This window comes from Helicoverpa armigera, chromosome 16, assembly GCF_030705265.1.
Source record: "Helicoverpa armigera isolate CAAS_96S chromosome 16, ASM3070526v1, whole genome shotgun sequence".
NCBI classification, from domain to species: domain Eukaryota; kingdom Metazoa; phylum Arthropoda; class Insecta; order Lepidoptera; family Noctuidae; genus Helicoverpa; species Helicoverpa armigera.
In genome coordinates, this window is record NC_087135.1 from 1,022,190 (window position 1) to 1,046,401 (window position 24,212).

Sequence of the window (24,212 nt, forward strand, 5' to 3'; positions counted from 1 at the left end):
AAAAAGCAAAACGCTTAACTTCGTTGTAAGGTTTTTTCCTAGGTAGGTTCCAATGTAGCCCTAATCAGAAAGAATATCACAGATCTCAATAAACCAGATGACGCCAATAAATCATTAAATCTGATTGAGAAAGAACATCGAAAACAAGATAGCGATCACGTCAGCTAGGTAGAAGAATCTGCTCCTAAATAATTTAGTTGTAGCTCAATAATTTCGGCATTAGCCTAAACAGAAAGTGTAATAATGGATGAGCGGTAAACAAGAAACCTCTCAAAAAAATGTAGAATCATTCTCATGGCAGCGTCCATTTTCCCGGATTCTAATTTCACATAAGATGTCTGACCTATAAAATAAAACGAGATTGATTATTGTGCTTCCAATTTCTGCACACGTACTATTTTTCTTTCGAGTCGTGTTTGTTTCATAATTATAACTCCCTAAGAGTAAGATAATCGATAAAGTCGCATAATTTATATTGTTGTCCAAAAATAAGAACAACCAGAAATCACCTTGAGTCCATAGGCCAGCTTGACTCTCTGAGTAAATCATATTTCGTCATCTTAACTCGGTAAACTATCAGATACGAAGAGTTACATAGTTAATCATAGTCAAAGAACCTTAGTTCGCCCCAAGATCGCCGTAAACTATGATTCAGGCAAACAGAAATATTGCTTAAATAGGCAAGGTTTATACATTTAGGAAAAATATACGTCAATATTCGATAGACATTAGCATTTAGGTCCCTTACTCAAATATAAGTAAAAATCGATACAATTTAAATAAATGCGAAATGTTAGTCCAGGTTGCAAATTACATAAATTATGACATGAACGAAAATGTGTGAAGAATCCTCCTATATACATTTTTTTCCGGCACGCTACAAGTGCCTTAGATTGCGCGCAACAACAAACCGTTGTGATGAATTAGGATGCCAGCTAATGCCGTTCAAATCCCTGTATGGTGGCCAAGAATGATAAGTGGAGTAGGTCATTCGAGATGGGTCGACGACACTGAAACCCACTTCATAGTAAGGATGAACGAATGGTCCCATTAATGAATGTAATATTGAGTAATTTGTGAAACAATACGAACTTGACTTCTCGGGAAGATATTTCTGGTCGAGAGTAACATTGACACGTATTTAAAACTAGACATGCAGCCAAGAAATGCTCCCTTGACAATGTTATTTCTAAATTTTGCTGCTTCACTTTTTGTTAGTTTTTCTTTTACGCTCAGCAAATAAACAAAAAAATATGTATGTCAAAGGTCGGCCGAATTGAACCGATCTATCTTTCTATCTAGCTATTTTACTACAAAATCTAATGAACTTATTTGATGGAACTACAGTGATTTAAAATCATCTGCCTAGGATTTGGCTTCCATTCTGACCTGATGGACCTGACCACCAGTTTTTTGTATAGAGTTATCTGACCTCAACCTGGATAAACTAATTGGTAAAATTGACAGTAATGCCACAAAATTCCTTCAAATTCGAAATAAAATTATCGAGTGGTGGAAGCAGTTCCCTCAGCACACAGCAAATATCATAAATTAGTAGCAGCTCATGCCTAATAATCCAAAACTTGTATCTTATTCTTTAGCAATAAACAAGTAAAAGCTGCAAGAAAACGACTTGACGATCTCATCTATCACGTTATGTAATTTTATTGGACATCTCATTACTGTATCAAGTCCGTCTAATTGGCTATAAGATAAATACAGCCATAGCCTTTGAATGGAACTTGTGAAATATGGTAAAAGGCCAGAAAGGTTTTAGGGTTAAGATAATGGAACGTAAATCGTCGTACAAACGGAGCCCTAAGGGGGCTTTAAACATGACGTTTGTTGTTTCAGGTCTCGTGCTCCCAGCGCTGTTACCGCACTATGAGAGTGCGCCTCACATGCTTATGATCTCAATATAGAACAAAATACACATTTGAAGCCCGCATCGTACACCACAATGGCATTTCTGTGAGTATACATAACTCGGTGTTTCGAATTCTCGATGTTTTTCGTTTCTCCGATTTTTTATTTTCCATTATTTTATCGTTACGCTACCACGTTCACTCCCTCGTTGCGAACAGCATGCCAAATTATTATTTTAGTTAATCCCCTTTATGATGATGCTGAGGCTTTCGTCGGCGTGTGACTTATATCAGTGCACTGACCGCGTCGGGGTCGCCCGCGCTATCCTGGTACTAACCTATTTTTAACCGGTTCATTGATTAGTCACCGGCTCATGATTTAACTGAGCTCGAGTGGTTTAACTCGACATAGGACTATAGGACTTAGTTTATCATTAGCTGGCGGTCGTGTAATCAGTTTTTCGAATACGATCGAACATTCTTTAGGTAGATAAATAAGCGAAAGTTATTTGAGAGTCATCAATGACATGACATGCTTGACCCATCTGATATATTGTCAGCGTAGTTTAAAAATGCAATAAAAATAGGTTGGTACCTACTGATAACGTTTATCTGGGATGAAGGTCACCGCGTGTCCCCGCAACAGTTCGCGAATTCGCTCCGACCGCACTGGACCTCTCCGAGCCGAAACGTGCACACGTGTGCACCGCGGTTAAATAATATCGTAAATAACGCGATAGGTCCTCATCGTCGAATCGTTAACAGGCTTCACTGGACCATTGTAAAGTAGCACATAGGCGATTAGCAGGCGGTGGAGCGGTGCGGTGCGATGGGAACGAAGCGGCGACAGCGGCTGGTCCGACGCACGGGCGCGGGCAGTGCGCCTGAGTTGGTGTCTCGCGTTGCAGATGTATGGGGCGGGCGGGCAGCAGCAGTGCGACGAGTGGGCGGCGGCGCGCGCGGTAGAGTGCCGGCCACATGCGCCCGCGCCATGTGGCGCGTGCTGCTGGCCCTGGGGGCCGCGTGCGCCGCCGCGCGCGCCTCGCAGGACGTGGTCCTCACCTTCACCGATCCTGTGACGGCGCCCTACTCGTTCTTCAATCATCTGGCTGTCGACCGCAACACCGGCCGGGTGTACGTTGGCGCCGTCAACAGAATCTACCAACTCTCGCCCGACCTGGAAGTCGCACAGTCGATCGTCACGGGCCCCGTCAACGACTCCGCCCTCTGCACCTTCGACTGCCCCTCTAATTATGTGAAGAAACCCACGGACAATGTGAATAAAGCTTTAGTGATTGACTACGCGACCAGTCGCCTGATAACATGTGGTTCGGTTCTTCAAGGCTTGTGTTCTGTACGAAACTTGAATAATATATCTCACGATGTGCGCGAAGTGCGTGAGCCAGTGGTGGCCAATAATGCGACCGCCTCTACAGTGGCGTTTATTGCGCCGGGACCGCCGAATCCTCCGATGACGCAAGTTATGTATGTAGGCGTCACTTTCACAGGCAACTCGCCCTACCGCTCGGAAGTTCCTACTGTTAGCAGTCGCTCTCTCGAAGACGACCGTCTATTTATGATAGCTAGAACGGCAGTTACAACTGGAACGAGAATGTTTGTCAATTCACTATCACGCGAACGCTATCCCATAAATTACGTATACGGCTTCAATTCGGAAGGATTCAGTTACTTTTTGACGACCCAGTTAAGAGGTGTTGGTTCTGACACGTACTATAGCAAATTAGTCCGAGTGTGTCATGATGATGAAAATTATTATTCTTACACTGAAATCCCTATGTCATGTACCGGAGAAGGCGGTGGCAACTATGGATATAATTTAGTACAAGCTGCGTTTGTCGGAAAAGCTGGGTCTGTTTTGGCGGGAGAACTAGGGATAACTGCTCAACATGACGTGCTGTTCGCTGCATTTAGTCAGAGTGAATCAATCAATACTAACACTCCTTCCGATCTTTCTGCGCTCTGTGTTTATTCCCTCAAAGCTATTCGTCGTAAATTCATGCAGAATATAAAAACATGCTTTAGTGGTAACGGATCCAGAGGTCTTGACTTCATATCGCCGTCCCATGCGTGTATTGGAACAAAACTACAATCCATTAGTGAAGATTTCTGCGGACTAGATGTGAACACGCCTCTGGGCGGCGAACAGCCTGTTGAAGCAGTACCAGTGGCAATATTCTCGAAGAGGCTAACAGCGGTTGCGGCGACGGCTACCGGCGATTACACTGTTGTATTTGCCGGCACCGCTCAAGGGCACCTCAAGAAGATCGTCGTCGAGAGCGCTACCTCCGCGTTTGAATACGGAGACATCGTCGTCGATGAGGGCTCTGCTGTCAACAAAGACTTGCATTTCGATACTCAATTTATGCATTTATATGTAATGACTGAACGTAAAGTGTCTAAAGTGAAAGTTCAAGAGTGTAGCGTATATAAATCATGCTTAACATGTCTCGGAGCCAAAGACCCGTATTGTGGATGGTGTTCTTTAGAAAATAAGTGTAGCTTACGATCAGACTGTCAAGACGCAGCTAAAGATCCGCTATATTGGATCTCGTACCGCAGCGGCCGTTGTACAACTATTACTCAAGTAACACCTAATCAATTGCAACGAACGACTGCTAGGACATTAGATTTACTCATCGAAAACTTGCCAACGCTCAATGGACAATTCTTATGTGCATATACCGCCTTAGATCGTACTCTCATAACCAATGCTACTAGGAAGCCTTATGGCGTTAATTGTACCACTCCGCGTACCGACACGTTGCCCTCGATCCCCACCGGCCAACATCACTTTACGGCGAAATTGTCGGTGCGCACTACTCAAGGTCCAGATTTTGTTGCTACCAACTTTACATTCTTTGACTGCAACACGTACAGCTCGTGCACGCAATGCGTTAGCTCCTCTTTTCCTTGTGACTGGTGTGTCGACGGACACCGTTGTACGCATGACACTGCTGAAAACTGCCGAAACGATATATTAGTCACCGGAGTCAGTAGAATAGGTCCCAGCTATCGCTCAGGGCCCGGTTTCTGTCCCACTATAAATTCAACGTCAGACGGCACAAACGAGATTTTAGTTCCATCCGGTGTAAAGAAAGCTATAAAAGTTAAAGTTCATATAATAGGTCAATTTATCGTTCAGACAAGGTTCGTTTGTCAATTCAATATAGAGGGGCGAGTGACTCATGTAAACGCTCAACTTCTTGCTGACACGATATATTGTGAAGCCGTTGAATTTACTTACACATCTCGTGCACCTAATATTACTGCTTCTTTCGCTGTTATTTGGGGAGGATCTAAGCCTTTAGATAATCCGGACAATACGCACATTCTTATATACCGTTGTAATGATATGGCGGATAACTGTGGTATGTGCCTCGCACTCCCAGAGAAATTTGGGTGTGGTTGGTGTCAAGGATCAGATAGATGTGAAGTTCAAGAGCAGTGTGGCGCTCCCAGTGTGTGGCTAAATCGAACTCAGACTTGTCCTAATCCAGAAATTCACTCTTTTCGTCCCCAACTAGGTCCCTGGGATGGAGGTACCAATATTACAATTGAAGGTATTAACTTAGGTCGCAATATCTCTGATATTTATAACGGGGTAACTATTGCGGGAATTAAATGTCAGCCCATAATTGAACTATACGTTAAAACAAAGCAAATTGTTTGCACTGTAGACGGACCGGGTGAAGAAGTGCCTCGAGACGGCCCCGTGGTTGTCCGCGTCGCGGATTATCGCGGCGAGTCTAAGCATCACTATGCATTCGTGAATCCTAAAATCAATTCTATCCAACCGAAATATGGTCCACAATCTGGAGGGACAAAGCTTCGTATTACGGGTGAATATCTCAACGCCGGTAGTAATATTCAAGCATTTATAGACGACCTGCCGTGCGCCATACTGTCTGTATCGCACGAAGAGGCCGTTTGTAGAACTAGCCATTCGTATCAAATTAAAATGGGAACGTTGCGGATGCGTTTTGATAACGGCATGCGAACTTTAGAGCGAGAAAAGTTTGAATATATGGAGGATCCTATTGTTGCGTCCGTTGAGTCCGGTCCTCCGCTAACGACGCAAAGAAAACAACCCAAGGGTATCCCATCCGGCGGGATAAACATCAAAGTGACCGGACAGAATTTCCATACAATTCAATTTCCACAGATATACGTATATCACGATAACCGACCTTACATCGCCCCTTGTAACAGAGTTGATTACCAATCACATCTTATTTGCGAATCTCCGGGTATAGAAAGTGCTGGGCTTAATCTCGATCCAGACCGACCCTTGGAATTAGAGTACGGTTTTAATATGGATGATGTCCAGAGTGTGCAAAATCTAACTAGCAAACGAGGCGAACCATTCCTCCTATACCCCGATCCCATTTACGAAAAATTCGACGAAGACGTAAAATATTACAAGTCTGAATATTTAACTATAAACGGCCAAAATCTGGACAGAGCTTGCACTGAGCTTGATGTTGAGGTTCACATAGGAGATAGTTTATGTAACGTGACATCGTTGTCACGACATCAATTGACATGCCGTCCGCCATCGCGAGATGAACTTCCTGACGGCGTAGATACACCCGAAGTTGTTGTCAGAGTCGGACGTGCCCTCACGTACAAGATTGGCAAATTATCTTATTCATCGCAGGCTGGCCTGCAAGCCGCTATAGGCAAGCCAGCTTTAATAGGCATCGGTGTCAGCGCCGGTATACTCCTACTCATATTCTTCGGATTTTTAGTTATGTATAGGAGAAAATCAACTGAAAATATTAGGGTATTAAAGAATATGCAAGAGCAAATGGATATACTAGAGTTAAGAGTAGCTGCTGAATGTAAAGAGGCGTTTGCAGAATTGCAAACCGAAATGACAGATTTGACTGGAGATGTGACTGGCGGTATACCTTTCTTAGATTACCGTACGTATGCTATGAAAATATTGTTCCCAAACATCGACGACCATGCCGTCCTGCAATGGGAGCGCCCAGAGCTTATTAGAAAAGACAAAGGTCTTAGAATGTTTGGGCAGTTAATTATGAACAAAACATTCCTTCTATTATTTATTCGTACTTTAGAAAGCAATAGATATTTTTCAATGCGCGATCGTGTTAATGTAGCTTCTCTTATTATGGTTACTCTTCAGAGTAAGATGGAGTATTGTACTGATGTATTAAAGACATTATTAGCCGAGTTAATAGAAAAGTGTATGGAAGGAAAGAATCACCCCAAATTGTTATTGAGACGTACCGAGAGCGTCGCCGAGAAAATGTTAAGCGCTTGGTTTACTTTCCTGTTGTATAAATTCCTTCGTGAATGCGCCGGCGAACCCCTGTACCTGCTGTTTAGGTCGATGAAAGGTCAAGTCGACAAAGGACCGGTAGACGCGATTACTTCCGAAGCACGATATTCCCTGAGCGAGGAAAAGCTTATTAGGCAGTCCATAGATTTCAAACCTATGACCGTTAGCGTGTCGATATCCCAGCAGACGTTATTCGTTAGTGGTTTAGAGGCTACGACTGAAAATGTTCATGTTAAAGTTCTCGACTGTGATACCATAAGTCAAGTGAAAGAGAAGTGTTTAGACGCAATTTACCGTGCAACACCGTACTCTCAGAGACCGAGTCGTGACGATCTCGACTTGGAATGGCGCACGGGTGCCTGCGGACGTTTGATCCTCTACGATGAGGACAGCACTACAAAATGTGAAGGAGAATGGCGCAAGCTCAATACTCTCAATCATTACCGTGTACCGGACGGTGCTTGCCTTAGTCTCGTTGCCAAACAAAGTTCCGTTTACAATCTGTCGAATATGGAGAAGAACGATAAGTCCCATACTTATGAAACACTCAATCGCGGTAAATACGGTTCAGCAAGTCCACCAGCTAGCCCTCTCAAATACGAACATGGAGGTGGTTTCAAATATTGGCATTTAGTGCGCCACCACGATGATGACGCACGCAAAGAGGGAGAGCGTGGCAATAAAATGGTCTCAGAAATATACCTCACCCGTCTTCTCGCCACCAAGGGCACTCTGCAAAAGTTTGTCGATGATTTATTCGAGACTATTTTTAGCACAGCGCACCGCGGCTCGGCGCTTCCTCTCGCAATAAAGTACATGTTTGACTTCCTCGACGATCAGGCGTTGCAGCACACAATCTCCGATCCGGAGGTGGTGCACACCTGGAAGAGCAATTCCCTTCCACTACGTTTCTGGGTCAATCTGATTAAGAATCCCAACTTCGTTTTTGATGTTCATAAGTCTAATACGGTAGATTCTTGCTTGTCAGTAATCGCTCAAACTTTCATGGACTCGTGCTCCACATCCGACCATATTCTCGGTAAAGACTCGCCGTCGTCCAAGCTTCTGTACGCGAAAGACATACCGGTATACAAGGAGTGGGTGGAGCGTTATTATGCGGATATTAAGTTAATGCCAGCGATATCCGATCAGGATATGAACGCTATGCTCGCGGAGGAGTCGCGTCTCCACACTAAAGAGTTCAACACTAACTGTGCGCTGAACGAGCTGTACGCGTATGCAGAGAGGTACAACGAACAGCTAACGGTGACCCTCGAGGAGGACGAGTTCTCGCAGAAGCAGCGGCTCGCGTACCGCCTCGAGCAGGTGCACGGGCTGATGTCGCACGACTATAACGTGTGATCGCCCGTGTGGGACGCTCGTGACACCAACCCCACCGCCCTGTATATAAAGCCCCCGCACATATCTATGCTGGCAAATATTGTATATATTAGATAGTGTACAGTCATTAATATTGTAATTTTTGTATCATTTCTGCGGTCCGATGTCGTTTTTTAATTTTATATAATGAAATTTGTATTAATTTTACACGACGAGCTCGGCCGGCCGCGGTCGTGCCACAGTAAGCATCGTAATAAAAATTGTGTATGTCTGTCTATGTGTGCTCGCGTCGTACGAGTTAATGTTACGTCGATCGGTGTAAAATGTGTGTCGCAAAAGAAATCGCATGTGAGCTCGCCGGCGAGCGAGGCCGTCGCTCGCCGACGAGTGGTTTTAAAATTTGTACTCACTACTTAACGAAATATCCGACAGTGATGCCCTGAACGATTCCAATAAATAAATATCGTCGAATATAAACTTTTTGTTTGATTTTTCGACGGTAGTGAGCAGCGCCATTGTCGCGCACGACGAAAGCCCCCGCGTCTCGGCAGCTGTCGGCAGGGTGAGCGCGGTACGGCCATGCCGCCTCGTCTCGCTAGCTCGCGGAACCCTTGTCGGCCGCGTCACTCAACTGTGGTGTCCAGCACGTCACATCTCATATCACCAATCATGTGTATGTCGTTGCGTTGAGGCACGTCGCCGGCCCACGAGGGTTGTTCGCGCGCCGCGCGGCGAGACGGTCATGGATGAACCTACGCGGCCCTGCTGTTTCAGCCGGTACGTGCGGATCGTGGCAAGAACGACATTCGCGGTCGTCAACAACATTTACTGCATCCCCGCTTACGTGGTGTGGATGATGGCGCTGCGCCTCGTCAGACCCTTGTTCGGCCCCCTCTATTGGAAGATCGAAGGACTCATGTATCACTGGCTGCTGGCGATGGTCTCCATGTGGTCCTGGACGGCTGGATATGAAAGTAAGTCAGTTTTGTTGTTGGAGACGGCGCGCCTAATTTCACGCAACAACCGGCAAACTGCTCGGTTCCATAGCTCTTTACTGTTTTGAAAAGTGTAATTAGCATCTGTGTTGTAATATTCAGATTGCGTTTAAGATAAGCATAAAGCGTGTAGACGCTTTAAAACTTTTACCATTGTTCTTTATGGACCGTATTGTTGGGAAGACGTATGCTCAAGAGATTTGTCACATGGCGCGCCTCTCATAATACATATCGAGCTCATATGAAATTACATGCAGATATAATTACCAGAATGTTTCTTACAATGGGTAATATAACACGGAATAAAATTACGCTACGCATTAGTAAATTCCGCTTGCATTACGACTATACTTTCAAGGAACTTATTAAATCAGCGGTAACTCTGCGTACGTAAATGCAATGTAGCTATGTAAAGCAACCGGATATCAAAACAATGGACCCTGACGGACGTATAATGTTAACTTGCATTAACTACATTTCAAGAAGGGTCCCTGTGGCTGAGGTAAGTACAAAACATATTATTTTGAGATAGGTTACAACTGTGTTCTGCACTAACGAGTAGACATCTAGCTGCTATGAAGTCATCTCACCGACAGTTACATTCAACTAGTCGTTACTTAGCTGTTTATGTCATAAAAGTTGCTCTCGCATACTGGATTAGTTTATAGCGTCTGCCATACTATTTTACGATAAATACACAGATAAACTTGGTTTTAAAACCTATTAATAAACATAAGCTATCTTATCTGCTATAATATTTAAATCATATCATTTAGGGAATATTTAAGATTGCCTCTAAATAACTAATTTGACTTGACTAAGTTATCATGAAATTACCTTTATTACTGTTCTAGCGCATGCTTAATTGTAAATGCCGTGACTGATGTTTGTAGTGTTTTAATGATTCATTCGGATGGCACCTCATACTTATATTTTGTTTGCAAGGTGACGCAACCCAACATTTACAGAAAAAATCTACGTAATCCATCAAATTGCCAATGAGTTATATGAAGTAGCTTCATTCACGCGACTGCACGCTTAATCGCGTTGTAAAAGTGGGCTGCCGTCCGGCGGACACGTCTGGCGACAACTAAACGGATTACCGTCCAATCATTTCTAGATCGCCTATGTAATTCGTTACTCAATATAACAAATTAAGTTTCACATGTGGCGACTACGTCAGCTAAGTAATTGATTTGGAACGAACAATAGTGTTTGAAAAGGCCCTGGTTGCGAGTGGTCGGAGACCGGTCGTGGATGGCGCGCGCTGTATTGACCTTATGCGGCTGCGTAGTTTATGCGCGGCCGCCTGAGGACGGTCGATGACCGTCGCCGCCCGCGCGCAGCCCCCGCGCTAGGAATGCTGCCTCCCCCCACATCATGTCACGTTGCATTTCGAGTGGCGAATTTGCATGTTGTTGTCGAGTCAGCGTTCGCGATCGACATTTCAAGTTTTCAAGATTTTGCACGTGGTGAAAGCACGTGAAAGTACTATAGTTTTACACTAAGCGGTAAACCGATTTAGATGAACTCTTGATACACTTTTTAGATTGATGGTTTGGTAATGAATAACTCACGAATAGTTTATTTAGATGCTTTCGCTTCTAGGTTATGCTCTCGGAATAATAAAACGATTTAGTATCGTAATGTTCCATAATGTCTGTGAATAAAATGCCATTTTATTTATTTTCGGATATGTAGGTATTAAACACATGACTTAGGTACGTCTAGCAGATGATATAACGTCACCACGAACGCGGCATAATTAATTCAAGGTCCCAAACTTGTCCTGACACATCACCAGCCCATTCAAATTCCGTTCACAGCAGACCTCCGGAGATAAATTAACATTGAAAGACTTAACACAAACAAATGATATTCAGGCGGTGTCCACCTACAATCATTATTGGTGGATTGCGTAGTATCATTCTGGGAGTTATAAATTCCTTTCGGTACATCCTTCGATTGTGGCGGTTCGTTTCAAATTGAGACCTTCCTGTATATAAATCAAGTGACGGGTGCGTGCGGCAGAGATCTTGATGGGAAATTGTCGTTTTGCCTAACATGGCGAAAATGGCGCTTATTGAGGCCACCACGCCAGATGTTTGCTCGAGAACTGGATTCGTAATACTATTACACGCATCTGCAAACCTGTATGAGTGTAACGTGCTTTACATACTGCTCTATTAATTAAGAACTGTGTTATACATAACGTTGGCACGCAATACTAATTCAAGCAAGACTTAGGAAAAAAATATTCCATTATAATGTTTGGTTGTATGGTTACTGGCCCAGTGGTACTACAGTAATGATTAGACTACGTTTTGCACGTGATTTTGAAACGATTGATAATAACAAAATTGTTTGAAATAGCTTTGGCCATCGTGAAAACATAACTGCTATGACATTGGGTTAGTCACACGCTAAACTTAACAATAGTCTTATGATTCTGACGTCATTTCCTTGTTATATCATATTTGTTTCAAAATTCGTTTCATACCTATTTTTCAGTCTAAATATCAAATGACTGGTGGAAAAAGTAATTTGGCTTAGATGAAACATGACGCAATCAGAATGCTACTGGCTACTGATATTTTAAGATAGGTACAGTCGCGAACATTGATGCTTGAGCTACTTGTCACTTCGTATTTTAACCGTGTAATAGACGAACACTTCAAAGTTAACAATAAAAATGTTGAATAACCTTATGTACATAGGCAACTCAAAACCTTTTGTTCATAACGAGAAGTTGGTGAATCTTTTGCACTCCTTGTTGCATTCTTCCGAATGTATTACACTACAAAATTGCTAAGGCTGGAAGTGGCTCAACCATTAACATCCGCGACTGTACGTTAAGATTTCGGTCGTACGCTTCATTGGGCCCAAGGAAAGAGATTGTCTAAAAAAAGTTTGTTCTCACATTGGTCTATGTGGGCTACGTGAACAGTAATTTCGTTTCACTTGATTCTTTTTCTGATGACGGTCAAACTCAGTGAGTTGAATGAAATTATTATTTAGCTATAAATGGATAAACAACCTAATATGTATGTAATGCTAATGTACAACTTTAGGTTTTCACGCTTATTTTCTGAAGAAATAAAATAAATAAATAAATATGCATTCGCTTCGACAAGACTTATTTTGTTGTAGCTCAACAAATACATTTTTTACGGATTATTTTATTATTGTAGAACTATACGTACTAACACTTAACACGTACCTACGCATGTTAATATAACTTTACATCCTTATATAATCCAAGAGGTACATAAGCACAAAAAAACTTATTGTATGACCTACAAATCTAATCAACTAACAAGCCTTAGTGTCAGAGTTTTTTCAAACCTACCTCTGACGTGTAATATCTAAACTAATATAATTACAGCTGACAATTACTAATAAGTTGTAGGAACTATATTTTAGATGCATTTTCCCATTCATGATTCATGCATCCTGTGTAAGTATTACTAAGTATAGCTATTGATTGGCCAGTGAAGTACGATAGCGTATTTTTATAACTGATTCATCTTCCGGTCATTCAGTGGCGCCATTTTTTTCTAAGTCGCTATATTTACCACCATTTTATTAGGGTTCCGTAGCCAAAATGGCAAAAACGGAACCCTTATAGTTTCGTCATGTCCGTCTGTCCGTCTGTCCGTCTGTCCGTCTGTCACAGCCGATTTACTCGGAAACTATAAGTACTACAGTGATGAAATTTGATGGGAATATGTGTTGTATGAACCGCTACAAAAATATGACACTAAATAGTAAAAAAAAGAATTGGGGGTGGGGCCCCCCATACATGTAACTGAGGGATGAAATTTTTTTTTTCGATGTACATACCCGTGTGGGGTATCAATGGAAAGGTCTTTTAAAATGATATAAAGTTTTCTAAAAAACATTTTTCTTAAAGTGAACGGTTTTTGAGATATCAGCTCTCAAAGTCGTAAAAAGTATGTCCCCCCCCCTCTATTTTTATAACTACGGGGTATAAAATTCTAAAAAAAATAGAGGTGATGCATGCTAATTAACTCTTTCAATGATTTTTGGTTTGATCAAAGTATCTCTTATAGTTTTTGAGATAGGTTGATTTAACTGTAATTTACGGAACCCTTCGTGCACGAGTCCGACTCGCACTTGGCCGGTTTTTATATTCTTAAACTGGTTACGTCGGATTATGCAGAAAGCTGATTTTTGAAGCCTGTTATTATGATTCGCAGTAAGTCCTATTAAATGTTAGTATTAATTAATTAGAAATGACAAAGTACAGTTATTAACTAGGAACAAACACTTTTGTCCTGCAGGTAATATTTGGTATTTACCTGATTGAATAAGAACAGAGCAGAGTAGTACCTGTGCTATCGGGTCAGGCAACATAGGAACTCAGTAACACTGAAGTCTAATATGCTATATGTCATTATCAGAAAGGGCTACAGTGTTCCAGGTGATACATCAAACTGATTGTTCTTTTGTTTTCCTAATTCCTCATCATGTAGTAGTTTTAACTTTAGCTGTTTTAACGATCCAGCGACGTGAAGGATGGGATTCAATTGTTATACTCGCGTGACCTAATAAAATCCCCTTAATCTTTAACTTCTAGGTTGGAAAGAAAAGTACCAAACATCTGTTGTAGATTACATAGATGGGTTAGGGGGAAACTCGCCCCTGGGCCGCGGCCCAGATTACACGGTATAATAACAGTCGGGAAAACTGGTCCGAATGTGCTGGCCAGATTACTATGTGAAAAAAGTAACGTAGGTAAATCGACCCATTGGGACTTAATTTCATAAAATCCGTTAGTTGTGAAATTTTTCACAGCTCAAAATCGTCAGACAGATAGATTACACTAGATTACAGTTTAAATAAAGATAGTGGTCATCGATGAGTCATTGTTTATTCTCTTAACCCAACGCAGACCTTCGTATGTGAAGTAGAGAGGTCATCAGCTGGGTTTTACCTACTAGCCAGGCCTGTTTTTGTCATGACCTGTATATTCTGTGTACTCCAAAACTACATGTTCTTTAATCAGTTTAAAAATCTGTTGTTCATAACTGTTTCTGCTGCTTTCCATAATCTCCTTTGAAAACTGCTTTCCACGAACATTATGAAAGGCCTCGGTCCATAAATAAAAACACATAAACCTAAATTCAGCGAACATGTATATTTCATAACACTCACTCTTCCGCATGCACCTAAAAGCACCGTATTTTCATTTCAGAACGGAACACAATTCATGAATTTATTATCAACTACCGCTGCATCTAGATAATTTCTAGTTTCCCTCACTGCATCAACAGAGATGAGAAACTGTATTATTTCCTGCAATTACATTTACAACGGAGATGCAATCCAGATCTGTTTCCGTTCAGAAACGTAGATAAAACCGTCGAGTTGAGCCGAGCATGTTATACACGCGTCCTCGTTCTAAAACAGTCGTTTCTGTGCGTCAAGGACGTTCGCGTTGTTCGTATCGTACCTACTCGTACCGAGAGATCGTGACAATTCGTGATAGCGACTTTTCTCAATTGAAACAAGTGTATCGTTCCGTATATTGCCGAGCAAACGATCTTCCGCCGTACTCAAGTAAACATGTACTGTAAACTCGTTTTAGATCCGATCTCTTGGTGCGCGGGTACGTAAGCTAACTATGGAGGTAACAAAGAACTGGTTTTAGCCGCGGTTTTATGGACCATCTTTCAGTAAAGTTGGAGAACAACTAATTTTAGAGTCGCCGCATCGGAGTTTAATGAGCTCTTAACTTTGGCTTTGACTTTGAGTGCCAGAGTTCCTGTTTCTAGGTATTGTACGGGTTTTAGTAAGTTATTGTTCATTTCTGTCTTCTTCTACACGTAGGTACGTACCTTTTGTTATCATGTAGAGAACCTGAGGTAGAAACAGCGATAAGTAAGACACACCTGTAATTTAGGACGTTTATTTATCATCCTGTGCAATCTTAATTAAACAGCAGGCAACCTGATAGGTGTTAAATGATAGTAAGTCTAACGGTTAAATTGTTCTTTCTAGCACATTGATCTATCTCAGAAGTTCAATAAATTCACTGCTAGAAAGTCACCTTCTCATAATTTTGACTTTTATTATTCCTTTGGTCTCTAATTTCTAAAAGGAACCTACATACCCATCGTACAGAATCAGGTTCTAATATAAAAGTCATTGTCAAACATTAACTTGAGACATGTGCGTACATTAGTACACCACAAAAGCACTAGAGCAGAGCGAGTTCTTGCAATAAAACCACATTGGCCGTGTGTTGTTGCCTGTCCGACTTTCTAACCAATAGCAGGGCACGTATCGTAGTGTGTGTTCTCTTATGCGTATTAGGACCATTGTTTGGCTCGAGTGTAGTATCCGTATGAATTGTCTGCTCATATTTTTTGAGCGCACAAAGATGGGATGCGACATTTTGTATTTGAAAAGCGAAAGTGTAGAGGGCTGTGCGCCCAGATTGAACGTTGCCGAATATGGAAAGTCAAGTGAGGACGCAGGGTGTTGGGCACCGAAACCGGTATTCGTTTCGGTACGAATTATTGCCCTTTGTCTCTGGTTTATCGGTACTTAAACTGTGCCCCAAATTTGTATTCGCTTTACGACAAACTTTCCTCTGTTCTCACATTCTGGGGTAGACGAACTATGATGATCACTTTGCTGTAAGTGCCGGTATGAATGCATCCAAATCTGTAGAACTGAAACAAGTGGCTTGGAAACGCACACGCCGGAGCAGCATTTGAATTCAAATTCAGAACTTCAATCGTTTTCAACAGAACGTTTGATTGTAAATAGTGTAACCACCAACTCCAAAGCATCCAAACTCCCGTTCGGAATCCCGCCGTGCAATATGGCGGTAATTATTTCCCGAGCACCCGCTTCGAGCGCTTTAACAGGAATTCCAAGCTTTAAACATTCAAACTAAAATCCGCTTCATAAATACGGGTCTTATCCTAATACCCTTTCATTATAATTGTTTGCGTTTGAATTACTCAGAAGTGACGAAAAGGGCATGAAATTAATTGGTGAAGGCTGACTCATTTCACAACAGATTTCTTTAGACGCCGTTAGGGCTGTGTCAATTGCCATAATATTGAAAAGTAAAACGCAAATAATGTTGCTTAATACAAAGTAGGAGAGCGGTGAAGCGATGTATATTATAATTAATGGCGAAGTTAATTGAGAAAACATTGGGTAAAGGCTTTTTGCGAAATGAGTTACCTATGTTTATATTCTTATATCTATCCGAACTCTGTTTTTTCAATATAAGTTTCTTAGTGACAACCCTATAAGCTATAAGTCAACATTAGTCGTCACTTGTTTGTAACCCATATTTGCTTCTGTATACTTTATACAAGGAAATAGACTGAGTTTGCTTCCTTTGAACTTAAACAAACAACTGGTTATGATTTGGCTGTATTTAGTTTAAATTAGCAAGTAGTTAGTGTAAGGTAAACCAATGGAAATATTATTAAATTTCAGATGAATAAATGAAAAACGTATTTGCTTGTATTTTGATTTCTTCCTTAATAGCATTTTTGACCTTAATTTAAGTAACTCTAAAAAGTACCTATTTGCTTTGCAAAAGAACTAGTAATAGCCTAATTTGACTGTAGTAGCATAGTTCAGATACGTAAAAAATAGATATCCTATTATAGTTTTATGTTGGAAACCGTGGGCTTTGACATAAATGGAATATAAATCGAGAAAGTTGAAAAATATTCAGGTAACTTCAGTCGTTGGAGTAGCTTATAGTAATAATATAATACCTATAATGACAAGGTGTGAAAAATAGACTGCATTAGAAGTTTTTGTCGTTATATAGCCTTTGGGTCATGGTCTATTCATGAGTTCGAACCTCATATGTTAGTAGTAGTTAATAACTTACATTATTTCAAGGCAGCTTCCGTCTGTCAAAATTAATTGGTATCTAGCATTTAGAGACAATAGCTTCAATATTAGGAGTTCTTTGTAAAGCTTGTGGTCATGATCTTGACCCGAACCTTTGACTTACCAAATCTGTTATGGGGTTTTGAATTCCTATTAAGATGAAGCATTCTTAAATTCTTGCAGTCAGGGTTAGGATTAGAATGACGAGCCAGGATTGCTTTTCGTTGAGTCTGCTTCACTGTCAAACAGCATTGATACTACTTAGTATTAGGTAACTTCAAACACGTTATACATTCGAAGATTATAGCCAGAGCATCCGATTTAGATTTGACGTCACCAACCAGATTGGCGGTTACGAATTGAATATAAGAATCATAATCATCGTCATAAGTTAGTATCAGCGACTACGTCATTCTGAATGGTGAATTTAATTATAGATGTTATAACGCATTGTGCACTAACACGTGTCAGGTAGTTAAGATTAGTTCATTGGTTTGATGTCTAGAGATTGGCTTTAAGGCTAAAGTATGTTTTTGTGCTAGGCATGCTGCAAGCCATTTAGGTACCTGGATATAGATATTTTTTGAGTTAAAGAAATATTTCTTCAAGGAAGCTAGTTATGTAGGTATTTCCTTTGCTTCTAGATTAGAAAAAAAAACATCAAATATTCTATTCTGCAAGCCATACCGCCTAGCTAGATAATGATCTTTTATCTCGTTCGTAGAAACAGGTTTCGCCGGAAAACGTAGGTAGTAGAATTTCTCCTGAACTTTAATACCTTCTCTAGACATTACAGTTCTGTTTGCTTGTCGCTGTGAGATGATTAAAAGATATTAATAGGAAATAAAAATACAACCGATATATTAAATTAGAGGTATTTATTTCTATTTCACAATTTAATATTTACAATACATATTTACAATAAAAATCAAAAACTATCCTAATAAAACAGAACAACTAAAAAGCGTCAAAAAATTCGTCCCCATCGCTGTCAACTGGGAGCGTGCCCAAAATTAGAGGTTGAGAAAATTGCGTTGATTATAATTTTGCATTGGATACCTACTTCAAAGCTACTACTGCAGAAGAAAATGTAATGCAATATTATTTCTTCAGCTTGCTTGCAATAAATAAATACTCAAAAGGCGATAAGCAAACCTCATTATGCACCCAAGCGTCTTAAAATAAAACAGATGGCCGTCTCTTATCTCTGGTTTCAAAGCCACAAACAGTCTTGAACTTGAAAATATTTGTACCTTCGTACTTGTGAAAGTCTTTCTGTATTTTATCTCTTTAAATATTTACTTTGAACTTAGTTCGTACTGTAATATAACGAGCTGTTTACCTGACGGACAAGCGCATTCCAATACATATTTGTTAAGAAAGGTTACTGATGCAATTATCGAAATTGTTGAAAGAAGTCGAGAAATACAAGTTTGTTCACGATTTTGTGTCTGTTTGTGTGAGCTTTTTGAGTATTCGAAGAATGCACTTTGAAAGAGAATGATAAACGTAGATAAATGGGTGAGCTGGTAACCTTCACAAATATCAATTTGATTTATTATGGCAGCTTTCAGCAAGTTAATTCATCTTAGAGTTCAATTAACTAAAATGAACATAGGACGTCTTACCAAACACTTAGGTACGGCCTCAGGCATTTTAACCCTTAGGAAAATCAAAATCTATTTTGTACCCCAATAATTTCGAGACTTTATTGTTTAAACTTCAAAGCTTTCAATCACCAATCAGCGCCATATTGAGCCGTGAACCGTGACCGTGGACGCTTTGAAGGGCTTTGAGCACTACAAAAAATTAACAGTAAGTGTGAAATGATCCGTCACAACTAGTGTTTTAATTGAAATTGTACTTACATTTAATTTCACAATCCATTGTCATGGATTTTATGTTGAGACTCGAGTATTTGCAGAATTCTTATACTTTGCTAACCATATCTTAGAGCTACCACTAGTCACAATAACATAGTAGTCTTTGAAAACATTGTAGGCGGAATGATAAAATAAAACTGTTTAATTTTTTTCCTGTATCACATCTACAAGCATAAACACAAGCACTGGGTAAGGAAAATATTTAGCTTTACCTTATAAAACATCTACTTTTTACATAAATATTAGGTAGAAAAACTTGTACGTCTTCCTTTGTATTTTTATCAGTAAGTGTTAGTCACAAGGATTCATCGAAAAACTAACTCACTTTACCGATGACGAACGTAAGTTTCTTACTATAAAGACTGAATATTTCGTTGTAGTCATTAACTTCTGAGCGCATTCCCCAAAACTTGTTATTTATTCGACTTTTATTTTTATTCCGATTATCGATTCCAAAATGTAAATTAACTTAAAAGGAATCTGGTATTTTTTTAAAGATACCTGAGTAAATCTGAAATGGTGAAGCATAATGCATAAATGGGAAACTCGGTTACCCGAACCTTAACTAGGTCTACAGAGAGAAATGAATACTTATGGGACTAACTTCCTAAACAACTGTTTTACGGGTGATTCCCCAAAATGCCCTTGAAAACACTTAAAAAACATTTCAAAGCATGAAACACCAGCGTCCAAATACCCAAACATTTCATCTTTCATCAATAAGCCTGCAGTGACTACCATACTATTTACATTCCCTGTCAAGTTGTTTATTGTTGCCACGCCAGGACTCTGTAGATCTGTGCCATGTCATTTCACGAGCATGGTAGAACATGTTCTATAAATAGTTTCGGCCTCTGATGATCTGGACTTGGTCCTTTTTGGATCATTTTTGATGATCTGAGATTGAAAAACGTTGTGTGCGGGCACATAATGAAAACGCATTGGGTGTTATCCCTGGGAATGTACCTAACATTAAGTGTAGGAATTTTGTTGAGACTTCTATCGCAATAATGAGGGTTTTTGAAATTTTTTCTGCCACCGGGTGGCGCCACGTATGCGTCTGGTCCAAACAGCTGTCAAATAGTATGGAATTGTAGGTGCCGAACTTATTGTTTATTGAAATTCTGTTATATTGGAAGTGTTATTGATTTTATTATGGACTACGGTCAGAATAAGGTTTCCGAACTAAAAATTGAGCTAAGAGAGAGGGTGCAAAAGTCACTGGTACTAAGGAAAAGCTTGTTGAAATTTTTTTTAACACAATATGATTTAGTTTTTTTTATTTACTCAACCGCAATAGTAAAACAATAATGCAGTGCTTTAATTATAAAATAAAAAAAACACTAAAATCGTTCATTATTCATAGTAAAGATAAGCACTTTGACAGTTATTTGGACCTGACGACTCGGTGCTGCCACCTCGTGGACGCCATTTTACGAAACCCTCATTGAGCTGGTGCGATAATTTTTCGGTTAAAAAATTATATAGGTAACAGTCATTGTCATAATTAGATGCAAATAATTGGTCAAGATCTAAAAGAGAATGTAGGTTAGTACATGGTGGTCCCTTTTCGTGTGAGTCAGTATGTTATCCTTAATATTTAACAATAGGATCTTTGTACTATACATAGCATTAAAACTACAGATACAAAGCGTATGCAATATAACCTACCTACAGCATATTTTTAATTTAGTACACGAACTTCTCACAGGATGTAAGCGAAGCCGGCACAAGCTAGTTGTTTTATAAATAGAAGCGATGCTGTTGCCGTTTGTTTTATCAATGCAGGCTTTGGCGTGTGCACTCCAACTTGTCAATATTTTTTACTTATTTTACAACGTCCGTTGGGACTGAAAGACGTTGATTGTATTCAACTTGTCCCCCATTCGGTTTCACTTGACTAATTCTTTTTAGGATCTGAGTTGATTCTTTGGCTGCAAATGTGCGTGCTGCAAACTTGTTTCTGAATTTGGGTCTCATCGTGAGGTCATAATGAGTATTTCGGTTAATTGGTTTGACATTTTGTGTATTAATCATCGCTCGTTGGTTGATTTATCACCATGAAGCTTTGTCTTACGAAATGTTAAATTCAACATACCCACTTGAATTCACTGTCACTATCTTTAAGGAGGAGTCCCCATTAGAGAGTTAACAGATCTATCCTTTACGGTTCTGAGAAATTCCGAGATGACGCTTGCCCTTTGCAGACCACCGACTAACTAAACAACAAACTTGCAACTAGCATGCACACAGCCCATTAAAATATCACGCTCAAAGCACAGTTTGTATGCCCTGCAGCACCAAGTTGCAGTTCAACGTTCTAATTTCGATACTTAGTGCTAGATTCCATATCAAAATAGTCATATAACATTTGCTTAAATGTTAATAACGATAAATAACTATCTTAAATGGCAACATAATTAACTTCGGCATTTTTTTTATCTTCATCTCGAGGTGTTTTCTTCAGCCAAAAATTTTACGCTTTCACTTGACTCTCGACTTTCTGTACCACCGATTTACTCAAAATTTACTGTGTTTAATATAATGTAATTACTTTTGAAACAGTCACGGTTAAATTCTTAGTATGAGTAAGAAGCTGCATTACTTAGTTCCGTCTTTTTGTACTTGTATACGAAGATTTATTTAGTTCTGAATCATTGGCGTTTCTTGGAAGTTTATAAAACAACAATTAAGCCACGCTTGCATCTATAACGGCAAGTTGATAATAAAGAACTTTTGCTGTAAAAAGTTAGTTAATATTCATACCACACTGCACTGCAGGTTTAACTTACGCCAAGTTTTGTTATTACTTTACAACCTTTATGGAGGCGGATAGAGCAAGAAGCATTTAATTTCTTTTCAAAAAAAAAAACTTATCATTAAAATGGTGACACGACAAAAAAACAGTGACATTCTTAACCGAGCAACGCTAGACAACAAACTCGAGACAATCACTAGTAAACCAAGCCCATATTAAGGCTAACTAAAAAGTCCAAAACTAACCGATCAATCATTACCGTCTGCAACACCAGCCAGAACGTTCATCGTCACATGTTGAAAAAGAACAAATAAAAAAAGTTCTAAAGGATCGGATTCCCGAACCAACCGGTTTTAAGTCTCACGAACCTTGAATGAACGTACGAAAGCATTCGATAGCGGCCTCAAAAGATTATGATTTTTGAACGCTTTTTTTGAAAGTTTTGGCCCGTTTTCTGGAATTTTGGAAGGTATGCATATGCTGTTAAGTTTACTTTATTTGTTTGAGATTTTAAAGCGCCAGGAGGCTCGAAATGAATCTCATTTCTTTAAACTGCCTTTTTTGTCGTGTAGGCGTTTCTTTCAAAGTTTCTACTTGGTGTTTAATACAGCAAATTATTCTCGAGCAATAGGGTTGTTTCCTAAAAAATAATAATTAGTCCGTCTTGTAGATTGTCCAAAATTAAGCGATACGTATTTTTTCTTTTTTAAATTGGATCAGAACTTATTAAGATATAGCGTGTTAAAGTTGAGTGTGACGTCACAAGTTGCTACAATTTTCAGGACACTGTGACGTAAAAGGCCCCCACTCCTAATTTTTGAAGCGTATTATCTTTGTCATTTTATGTTTAATTAAAAAAAGAAAAAATACGTATCCAATATTTTTTGATTATCTAAAAAGCGGACTAAATATTATTTCATTATTTCGACCCTGGACACTACCCTATTATTGTTTTAATGCCATCGTGCCCTTTTCGTCACCCACTGCATCTTTTGTTTCATTAGCAGATACCGACCTACCCTTAGCTCCAGATAAAGAGTCTGTGACCTTTCATAGAGCAACTTAATTGCCTGCCTTATCTGTCTTCAGCGTTATCTCTGAAGGTTAATTGCCTGCGATAAAACGTCTTGTAATTTGTAACAGAAGGCAGTTAGTAGCTGTGCGTGCTTTCAACTGGAACGATGTTTTGAAGTATTTCGATTTTATAGGGCTCGTTGTGACCTACATTACTTGTGGGTTTTGATTTTTGAACACAGGTTTAGAAGTTACTATGTCGTGTCCTGGACAGTAGGTCTTTTCTAATAGCCAGCTTGGCTAACATTTTGACTGTCAGTCGTTATCTACATTGTAGTGTTAATGTGTTTATAAGTCTTATAATTAGCTCCCTCAGTATAACTGAGCTTTACCATCACTGACATCAACGTCGGATGTTTATGATTTAACTAAAACGTACGTTTAACCATGTACGGATATAAGACTGGTTTCTTATCATATCAATGAGTTACTTGTAAGTATGACTCAACCGATTAGTTTACTGATATCTCTCAATTTATTGATAAAATTGCTAATTCTTATCTTGGCGACAGGTAGGGACACCTGTAAAGAGGTCACTGGGTATCTTTTCAGTTACATCGGTTTTGCATTCTTGTTAAAGCAATTTTCAGGTCTATTTTACGATTTAAGGCTTAATGCCTTTGGATTACTTTTAGTACGGATACATTTAGGATTTTGTAAGCAACCCAGTCATAATAATGTTGACCTGTGTGGGTGATATATATCAAATGGTAAATTAAATCTATCTACAACCAGCTACAAATAAATAAACGTTTCTTCATAAATCATTTGATTATTTTTAAAACAGCATGTGATGGGTTCACGTGGTTTTACTATAATATTAAAATATTGCGTGGAGTTAAACGGTCAATTTGAGAAGAAGAATAATATGAATATTAATATGAAGCCCGGTATTACGGTGTAGGTGAATGAAATATGATTTAGAATAATTATTTTTGTTGTACCTATACAGTATATAGTATGCGATGTTCGAAAAACTGCTTATACATATTGTATGGGAGTTCTATTGATAGTTCTGAATGGCAGAAAATAATTTTCAATTTAGGTACTAGAGACACGCTAGTGAAAATTATTTTC

General features: G+C 39.7%; 1 protein-coding gene across 4 annotated transcripts in view; it reads left to right on the forward strand.

Annotated features, from left to right (window-relative positions):
• The window catches only part of LOC110369850 (acyl-CoA:lysophosphatidylglycerol acyltransferase 1), a 236,573-nt gene that overhangs the window by 1,797 nt on the left and 210,564 nt on the right, over window positions 1-24,212 (forward strand). The window contains exons 2-4 of one of the 4 annotated variants that reach the window (XM_064038706.1): window positions 1,855-1,971; window positions 2,774-2,802; window positions 2,895-9,009. In XM_064038706.1, coding sequence (XP_063894776.1) covers window positions 2,774-2,802; window positions 2,895-8,553 — 5,688 coding nt within the window. In that variant the 5' untranslated portion in view covers window positions 1,855-1,971 and the 3' untranslated portion in view covers window positions 8,554-9,009. Of the gene's footprint in view, window positions 1-1,854; window positions 1,972-2,773; window positions 9,010-9,306; window positions 9,507-24,212 lie in introns of those variants that run through there. The other 3 variants (XM_064038705.1, XM_064038707.1, XM_021325427.3) reach the window with 3 other exon arrangements.